At 31.8% G+C, this 10,454-nt stretch overlaps 1 protein-coding gene across 1 annotated transcript; it reads left to right on the top strand.

Annotated features, from left to right (window-relative positions):
- Positions 1-4,449: 4,449 nt before the first annotated feature.
- Positions 4,450-5,844, top strand: LOC127119749 (protein TORNADO 2). Its single transcript, XM_051050057.1, has 2 exons — positions 4,450-5,066; positions 5,196-5,844. The coding sequence occupies exons 1-2, from the start codon at positions 4,569-4,571 to the stop codon at positions 5,505-5,507; spliced, it is 810 nt and encodes a 269-aa protein (XP_050906014.1). The 5' UTR covers positions 4,450-4,568; the 3' UTR covers positions 5,508-5,844.
- Positions 5,845-10,454: the final 4,610 nt, after the last annotated feature.

Below are 10,454 nucleotides of genomic sequence, written 5' to 3'. Positions count from 1 at the left end.
TTTGGGTTAAACCTTTGATAGATCCTTTAACGCCCCAATTGGACACTAACTTGTTGGCGTCGATACCCAAGACGAGTGAGAGTTAGGTCAAACAAAATCCTTCTTCCAACTTTGGAAAAGGGTTGTATTCTTTGATTGATTGGTTAATGAGTGTCCCGAGGTCTTCCAAGGTTGGAGAGATTTGAAAGTCGGGGAAAGTGAATCATCTTAAAGGGACGTCATAGTATTGAACCATTATAGTGATAACACCATAGTCAACCTTCTCGGTTAGAAGATCTATGATGTTCCCAAAATTGGGTCTAAACTTGTTGTCTTTGAGAGCTACGACCTTTGAGCAGAGAACCTTTAATGAACCGTGTAAGACTCTAATTTTTACCCTAATATCCCTCATGTTATCTCATCATATGCATTGACTTTGGGATCACACCTTGGCATCCTTCTTATCCCTCATTCATTGGGATTGCATTGGGAGAGGTCACCAAACACATTTGATTGTATAATACTTTATTTTTCTTTGTTTATTAATCAAAATACCAAAAATATGTCTATGTAGAGTTTTACTTCTTTTATAGGTAGTGTGAGGAAACATGCATCATATCTTTCTAACAATTTTTCACATGATAGCCTCATGAAACATTTTCGAGACATGGATACACAAAAAGTTTACCGTCCAACTATTTAACTAATACAAGACTAGTAGCAAAATGATGACGAAATCAAGACCATAATAATCCTTTTATCAAGACAAGTTTAAATGAAAAAAGTCATCACGTGACCAAGCTAATACCAACTTAAGCTCGTGAGATTGTTAAACATAATTTTACCATTTATTCACTCACGGTGAGCAAATAATTCAAGGGTTCTAGGATCATAACAGTGAATGATACTAGTTGTCTCATCAACATGAATTACTCCTATATATGAATTAGTATTAAATAAAAAACATAACATGTGATGTGAGATGTACAAAGGATCTACTCTTGGTCACGACAGTTTATAGTATGAATATATTCTCACAATATAAGACTGATGGACCTCTTGTATCAAATGAACAGAAAAATGAGAAAATCATACCTTTGCTATAAGATAACTAATATAATTGGTAAAGCGAGACTTTAACAACCAATAAAAATGAAGTGCCTTGAAGTTGAGATCCAAATAAATAATTATTTTATTAAATATTAAATATTTAGTCTATTAATAGTTAATTTATTAAATATTAAGTATTTAGTATATTATTAAATATTTTATTAAATATTAAATATCTAGTCTAATAAATATTTAGTCTATTTCAACTATTTAGTTGATTAAGTAATTACTTTATTAAATATTTTAACTATTTAATATTTAACTATTTAAACTATTTAATATTTCAACCATAAATATATTATTTAAAGTTTCAATTATAATTAAAATATTTTAAATAATTCAACTATTTAATATTTCAATTATAATTAATATTTATTTAATATTTAACAATGATTTAATATTTACTATTAATATTATTTCTTAATACAAATAAAAATATATTTAGAAATGGAGAAAAGAATATGAAATAATTCTTTATAGTAATGTTTCTAATAATATATATATATATATATATATATATATATATATATATATATATATATATATATATATATATATATATATATATATATATATATATATATATATATATATATATATATATATATATATTTGCTGCAAAATTAATAATGAATGAATTTGCTTAACTAATAGTTAAGGATCCCTTTAGTAATTTAAGTTGGATAAAAAAATTGTGTAAAAAAAGAAAAGTTTGATCAAAATTTTAGATCTTATATTGAGCCAAAGTTATATATTGTCCTGCCATTAACACTGTCTATAAAAAATAAAAAGAATGTGAACATAGATGAAGAAAATTGTGGCAAAGTTTGAAATAAGTCAACACAGATACTGAAAAGACCTCATAAGTCATGACATATGGATTCTTTATGATGATTTTGTCAGTAACTATTTCTGTCTTATCCTATCCTGCACCATAGACCATAGTCCTACTTTGTTTTCAATTCATTGCTGGCAACCATTTTCTTTCCCGCTTTATTTTCCCTCTTCTTCTATACTGTACAAATGCACTTTTATAAAAGCTTACATTTTACCATTCCTCATCTCCAAAAAGGACTGAACATTAGAGTACATGTTCAAATTTTAACTTTAAGAAATTTACTTTTAAAATAATATTTTTATTTTGAATTATTTAATATGAACTTTTTAAATATATATGTTAATATTTGCACTAATTTATTTATTAAAAATTTGAAGGAAACATATGATGATAAACTTTCGTAATTTTAAGAAATGGTAAGCTCAATTCACACTTCTTTTAAAATAAATATCTGCAATTAGGTTTAGATCAATTTTGAGAAAATTTTATGTAAATAACCAATTTTTTCAATTTTGATATTAAACTGACCAATTCTTTTACTTATTCCATCCGTCTCACAATAGGTGTTCTTTTTTCTTTATTTGTTTTAAATTATTTATCTTTTTAAAATATAAATATGATATTTATTATTTATTTTCACTAATTTATCCTTATTTATCATATTTTAAATTATGTAACTACTCAACTATTTATTATTAATAAAGATTATTTTAGTAAATGACATTCATTTTATCATTGAAATCAACACAATTAATTATTATCTTAAAAGTGTAAAAATCTTTTAAAAAATCTATTGTGAGACAGAGGGAATAATATTTAATATATTCATTTTTTTTCTAAATAAAGAATTGCATTAAAATTAAGTTCAAAGTGTGCTTAAACTAATACAAAAGGAGAAACTAAGATAAATTGAAACATCTTACTAAGAAAAGAAGAATTGTGGAAAAGAAAGTCAAATATTTCTATCGAATGAGAAAGACCCTTTGTATCTAACTCCTAGTCAATTTTAAGATAACTGATTAGAAAGAAGCACAATATCTGTCACTCTTTTAATCTCATCCTTGAAAAGAATATCATTACATACGAGGCAGATAGCCCAAGAGGTGAACATCCAACCTAACAACCTAAAATTCTTAAACTTTTTTTAGAGGACTTCTCCTTAAGCAACTTTTTGAAAAGCAACAAGTGATCCTTCTGAGACAAATTATCGATTTCTAAAGTCAAATTGAGCCAACTGTAAATATTATCCAAAACTGAAACTACAATTGGGCAAAAAAGGAACAAGTATTGATGCGATTCTTCCGAACCTAAACAGAATGGACAAACCAAATTATGTTGCCCAGACAAAACATTCTGCTTTGTTAACTTATCCTTAGTTTGAAACCTATTTAAGATGAGTCTCTACGTAAAAGTTTGAATATTACTAAGAATGTTAGACGACCAAATCCACATAAAAATTCTTTCCTCAAAAGTATTTAACGCGGACAAACCAACCAACCAGTTAACAAAGTAACATAAGTTGATCCGATGGAAAACCTAAACGGATCCCTCCACCAAACGAATTTATCAGATAAATTGTGAGACAAATTTGAATGTAATATCAAATCTGTAAGAAAATTCACATGTAGTTGGAATTTAGAAAATAAAAATAGAGGATGCGCCAATTCAATTTCCGTCTCCTCTTTAATATTTTTTTCTTTCTGAAACATGAATGTATTGAAAATTGTGGAGGAAGGTTGGTTAGATCAGTATTAAAATGAAAATTTTGGTTATTTATAGAAAATTTCTCAATTTTAAGATAAGATATTTTATAAATATTAAAATAATTTACAATTTAGTTATGTTTGTATTTTTTTTAAACAAATGGATAGATTATGTTGAAAAGATGGATGTTCAGATCGAGAGAAATCAAATAATTAAATAAATAAGACATAGAAAAATGATCAAAGAACTTATTAAAAAGATTTTAAAATTAATAGTTTAGATAAAAATATATTTTTTATTAGAATATTGTCGCAAAAGTTATCAATTTAACCAACATCAAAGGATAAAAATTAGTTCAAATAATAGTACTTTTTAATTGCTTTTTTGTTTACATATTTTTTAATCAAACAACATAAGTTAAAATTTATATATTAAACTAAAAATAACGGAATATTTTACAAAATTGTGCTTATATATGAAAAATAAATTTATAGAATTGATTAAAAAATGAGCATTTAACAATTTCTTTAACTTGTTAACCTCTTTTTTTTATATATATATGTACAAAAAATTTAAATAAAATATTTTATAAATAGAGAGAGTTTTACAAACCCCAACACCTTAAATAAAATATTTTATAAATAGAGAGAGTTTTACAAACCCCAAAAAATTTAAATAAAATATTTTATAAATTTATAGTATCATTTAAGTAAATGAACAATTTTAAAGTTAGTTAAACATCAACATTAATAAGAAAGTTTTACAAACCCCAACACCTTTTAGACAAGAAATTGTAGAAGCATGCGACAATAAATAATCAGATAAAGACATTCACACCTTTTTAAGAAATGTCCAAACCCAACACCATTTCATTTTTCTCCATCTTTGAAACAAACACCAAAACCCACACCCATCTCTAAAATCTCCTCCAACAAACATGGCAATGAGCAACAACATCATAGGATTCATAAACCTCCTCGCCGTAATCCTCTCCATCCCAATCATCGCCGCTGGAATCTGGCTAACAAACGAACCAGCAGACACGTGTGTCAAGTTCCTCCAATGGCCAGTAATAATCCTCGGCGTTCTTCTCTTAATCGTGTCCCTCGCTGGTTTCATCGGTTCCTTTTGGAGAATCCCATGTCTCTTGATATTCTACCTCGTTGCAATGCTTGTGCTTATTATACTTCTCGTTTGTTTGGTTGTTTTTGTTTACATGGTCACTGTTCGTGGCCATGGCATGATTGAACCTAATCGGGCTTATTTGGAATACCGTTTGGATGATTTTTCTGGCTTTCTTAAAAGGAGAGTGAGAAGCTCTTTTAAATGGGATGTTATCAGAAGTTGCTTAAGTGAAACTAACATGTGTGCTGAGTTGAACCAGAATTTTCGTATGGCTCAGGACTTCTTTAACGCACGTCTCACGCCAATGCAGGTATAGAAAACTTTTTTGTTTTAATTGCTTTCAAATATTTTCTCAAGATCTATAATTTGTGTAGTTTATTTGTCTTAGATAGACTTGCCAATTACTAGTATATATATATTTTGGTTTGATTATTTTCAGACTGGATGCTGCAAGCCACCAACACAATGTGCATACACATTTGTGAACCCAACCTATTGGATTAGTCCAATAAACAATGCAGCAGATATGGATTGTCTTCAATGGAGCAACGACCAGACACAACTTTGTTACAGTTGTGATTCATGCAAAGCTGGTTTGTTGGCAAATCTTAGGAAGGAATGGAAAAGGGCAAATGTGATATTGATGATCAGTGTTGTTGTTTTAATTGTGGTTTATTTGATTGGGTGCTTTGCTTTTAGGAATGCCAAAACGGAAGATCTCTTTCGCAAATACAAACAAGGCTACACTTGATCATCACAAGGTTAAATTGCAGGGTCATTTTGTTTAGTTTAATATTAGTGGTTGGGTTGGGAGAAAAGTTAAAGAATTTTATGTATGAATTTGTGTGTTCACTTATTTTGAGAAGAAAAGATGCTTGTTTATTTTATGGGTAGTGAGGTGTTACTTGAGTTGAGCGTGATTTGGGGAGGCCACCGAAAGATGATGTCTCGAAAATCGAGTGTGCAAAGACGGTCAATAGAGGACTTTTGTTTCTTGTTTGTCCTGTCTTAGACTCATAGGCTATCTATGGGTTTTAACAGAAATTTGCATATCTAATGGGAAATGGAATCTCCCTTCCATGTTTTCATTGTGCTCAAGTTTAAAGAAAAAAAGAGAGATTGATAAGTCTAAAAATATCGTCTTATAATTTTTTTTTAAGTAACACTTTCTTTTGAGTGATTTCTTTCATATTTTGTTTACACACTCTATCTGAGATGGTAGAGAAATTAGAGGCTGGGTTGGAGTCTGCCATTTTATATAGATTTTTTTTTGAATTATTATTAATTAATAATATTTTCTAATATATAAATTAATTAATAGTTACTATTTAATATAATATTATTTTATATTTTTTAAATATAATAAATATTGTTTAGTTATGTTTTAATTTAAATATATTTTATTATGTAATAAATTTTGTTTTTTTTTATAATTAAATATATTATTTTCAATTATCAAAATACTACCGTGAAACATAAACCAATTCATGATTTTTTTAAAATTTTAAAATAAGCATATTTTTCAAAAATATTTTTAAAATAACCATATTTTAGTAAAATACCAAAGTAATCATGTTTTAAATAAAAAATAATTTGCTCAAAAGAGAAGATTTCACAGGTTGTTGCGTATGCGGTCATATTTTGGTTTAAGGTATTATAAGGTATGGCGCATGCTCTAGGAGTAGCCAATGAGTGTGACATATGCATTTAATTTTTAGGTGCATGTGGTACTGTCTATGTCTATGTCTTTTGTGTTTTTTTTTATATATGTTCTAATGAGCTGTAGTATTATTGTCAAGCTGTCATAAGCTGTCTGTTAGTATTCATTGTGACAGATTGTGATAATGATTTAAAGTTAATTTGTCAAGGTCTAGAATGATTTATTTCCTAAAATAGAATCAATTTGTCTCTTTGTATAATTATATAATGGTTGTAAATTATGCAGTATATTCAATACATAGAAACATTTTACAAAGTTTCTGTTATTTCATTATGGCATCAGAGCGAAGTTCTTATTCAGATAATGAAAGTGTGGAGAAGAATGATACCTCTAGCAACACAAAATCGACTTTCACTGTCACAAACACATCACCATATTACCTTGGCTCCTCTGATAATCCAGGAACGCCGCTCGTAGCTACAACACTCAAAGGCGAGAATCACCGCAATTGGGCGCGCTCCATGAGGACGACATTACAGGCGAAAAGCAAGTTAGGTTTCATTGATGGATCAATCAAGAAACCTGCAAAAACCAGTCCAGACTTTTATAATTTGGAGAAGGCTGATTCAATGGTCATGGCATGGATCATCAATGTTGTAGATCCAGTTTTGCACGACAGCATCTCGCACGCATCAACTGCGAGAGATATTTGGGAAGATCTGGAGGAGCGATTTGCTCAAACAAATGCTCCGAGGATCCATCAGTTGTGGCGCATGTTATGTCTGATGGAGCATGAATCAGACATGACTGTGACAGAATATTATACCAAATTTAAGGGTCTCCTAGATGAACTAGGAGAGCTGCAACCACTTCCAGAATGCACATGTGGTGCATCTAAAGAAATTCTGCAGAGAGAAGGAGATCAACAAGTACATCTTTTTCTCGGAATCCTTAACAATGAGCGATTTGAACATGTTAAGGCGACAGTGCTGAACACCGAACCTTTGCCTTCGCTTCGACGCGTTTTCAACCATGTTCTCAGAGAAGAAGCTCGAATCATGGGTGAAAAAGGAAAGATTACTGCAACTAAAAGAGAATCCAGTGGATCTGCTTTTTATGCATCTAAACAAAATGAACAAAGGAGAAGAGATGGTTCAAACTCAAAGTGCGATCACTGCGGCAAGACTGGCCACATTAAAGCAAGATGTTTTGAGATTATAGGATACCCAGAGAACTGGAACACACGAAGGACACAACACCGCTCAAGAGATGGTGGAGGACAATCTAGTGCTCATCATACACATGCGATTGAAGAAATAGTGCAGGGGCGTGCATTCCATGGTTCTCGTGTGATGAAGCATGATTTTTGTGAATCCGGTAAAAATACATCTTGTAAAGATCTAAAATGGGTCTTGGACAGTGGTGTATCACACCACATGACTCCGCTCTTATCCTTAATGAGAGGGGTAACCAAGATTGAGAAACCTTTTTATGTCACTATTCCTACAGGGAACATAGTGTTGGTAGAAATGATGGGGACCATTGATCTTAGCAAAGACATTACTTTACAAAATGTTTTACTTGTTCCTAAGTTTGATTGCAATTTAATTTCAATATGTCAATTGACTCGTGATTTAAATTGCTTTGTGACTTATCATCCTAGTTATTGTATGATACAGGACTTTGCCACGAAGAAGAAGATTGGCTTAGGTGATGTACATGGTGGGGTTTATGTGTTGAAGCAACAAGGTCATGGGTCTGCTTTCACAGCACATCGTGAAGACAACACTGTTCTTTGGCACGCACGCATGGGACATCCCTCTCCTCAAGTTATGCAACGCATATCTCAGCTAGTGAATTTTAATTTCTGTTCAAATAAAGTTCGCTGTTGTGACATATGTCATAGATCAAAGCAATGTAGACTTCCCTTTCATATTAGTTATAATAAAGCTGAGAATCCTTTTGATCTTATACATTGCGATTTATGGGGAAGATATCGTACTAGCTCTCATAGTGGCTGTCACTATTTCCTTACGATTGTTGCTGATTATTCGCGTGGAGCATGGGTTTACTTGTTAAAAGAAAACACAGAAGTTCTGAAAATTTTAACAAATTTTATCAACATGGTAAAGACACAATTTAATGTAAAGATCAAGAGGTTGCGGAGTGACAATGGGACAGAATTTACCAATCATGTGTTTCAAGGAATCTTACAACAAGAGGGAATCCTACATGAAACTTCATGTGTTGGAACACCTCAACAAAATGCAAGGGTAAAGAGAAAACATAGGCATATACTCAATGTGGCACGAGCTTTGAGATTCCAAGCTAACTTACCCATATCATTTTGGGGGGAGTGTGTCTTGACAGCAACATACCTCATTAATAGAACCCCTACCATTATAAATGATGGGTTGACCCCATATGAGAAGCTATTGGGAAAACCTTCATCATATGAGCACATTAAGACTTTTGGATGCTTATGTTATGTGAAAAATCCAAACAAGCAGCGAGATAAATTTGATTCAAGAGCAGAAAAATGTGTATTCGTGGGATATCCTAAAGGCCAAAAAGGTTGGACAATGTACAACCTAAATACTCAAGAGATCTATGTATCAAGAGATGTGGTGTTCTATGAAGAAAATTTTCCGTATGCACCACATGAAAAGGGCAGCAGTGAAGAAAATACTTCGCCAACATTTGCTCTGGATTTTTGTTCTGTTGAAGAAGATATCACGTCTAGCAACGATGGACAGCAAGACCAGATCATAATTTCTAATGAACCAAGAGAAAAACAAGTTGAAACAAATTCTGATGTGATTATTGAAGTAGAAGAGCCTCAGAATAAGGGGGAGAGTGAAATCATGACAAACATAGACATGGGGCCAAGGAACAGACAGCCACCAAAAAGACTTGATGATTATTATTGCTACTCAGCTGAGAAAACCCACACATGTACATCGCCAAAGCCATCAACTTCTTCAGGTATAATTTATCCTATATCAAACTATGTAAATTATGATGAGTTTTCACAAAAACATCAAGCTTATCTTGTAGCGGTTGAAAGCATTGAAGAGCCTCAATCATACAAGCAAGCCAATCACAAACAAGAATGGAGAGAAGCCATGTCACGAGAACTTAAAGCCTTGGAAGAAAATAAAACATGGGAAATATCAAGGCTCCCTAAAGGAAAGAAGGCAGTGGATTGTAGATGGGTATACAAGGTTAAATACAAATCGACCGGTGAAGTTGAGAAATACAAAGCGCGACTCGTGGCGAAAGGATACACACAAGTTGAAGAGGATGGCTTCAACGAAACCTTTGCACCAGTTGCCAAAATAACAACTGTGAGGTGTTTACTTACTGTTGTGGTAGCCAAAGGATGGATACTTCACCAAATGGATGTGAGTAATGCGTTCCTACATGGACAATTAGATGAGGAAGTATATATGGATAAAGAGATGGTGTGTCGCCTAAGAAAGTCACTATATGGTCTTAGGCAAGCCTCACGCAATTGGTACTCAAAATTATCCCAAGCATTGGTGAAGTATGGTTTCCAGGAATGTGAAGCTGATCATAGTTTGTTTACATATTCACATGGTTCAATTATTCATAGTTGTATTAATTTATATTGATGACCTTGTTGTGACTGGGAATGATGCAAAGTCATGTGAAAAATTCAAGCAATACCTCAGTAAGTGTTTTCACATGAAGGATTTGTGAGAGTTGAGATATTTTCTTGGACTAGAGTTAGCTCGCGGTTCTTCCGGATTATTCATTTGTCAAAGAAAATATGCCTTGGACATTCTAAATGAATGTGGGATTCTAGCTTGCAAACCTTCTTCTATCCCACTTGAACCAAACCATAAATTAGCATTGGATTCAAGTCCTTTATATGATAATTCTTCACAGTACCGTAGGTTGGTGGGACGACTCATTTATCTCACAATCACTAGACCGGAATTAACATATTCCGTCCATATTCCGAGTCAATTTATGCAGGAACCTCACAAGGGGCACTGGGACGCAACCATACAT

This window comes from Lathyrus oleraceus, chromosome 2 (genome assembly GCF_024323335.1).
Source record: "Lathyrus oleraceus cultivar Zhongwan6 chromosome 2, CAAS_Psat_ZW6_1.0, whole genome shotgun sequence".
Lineage (NCBI taxonomy): Eukaryota > Viridiplantae > Streptophyta > Magnoliopsida > Fabales > Fabaceae > Lathyrus > Lathyrus oleraceus.
The sequence above is the reverse complement of the archived record's forward strand: the minus strand, read 5'-3'. Positions and strand labels throughout refer to the sequence as shown.

Coding starts and splice junctions, on each gene's coding strand:
- LOC127119749 (XM_051050057.1), top strand. CDS start 4,569: ATGGCAATGAGCAACAACATCATAGGATTCATAAACCTCCTCGCCGTA. Junction 5,067..5,195: donor CACGTCTCACGCCAATGCAG/GTATAGAAAACT, acceptor GATTATTTTCAG/ACTGGATGCTGCAAGCCACC.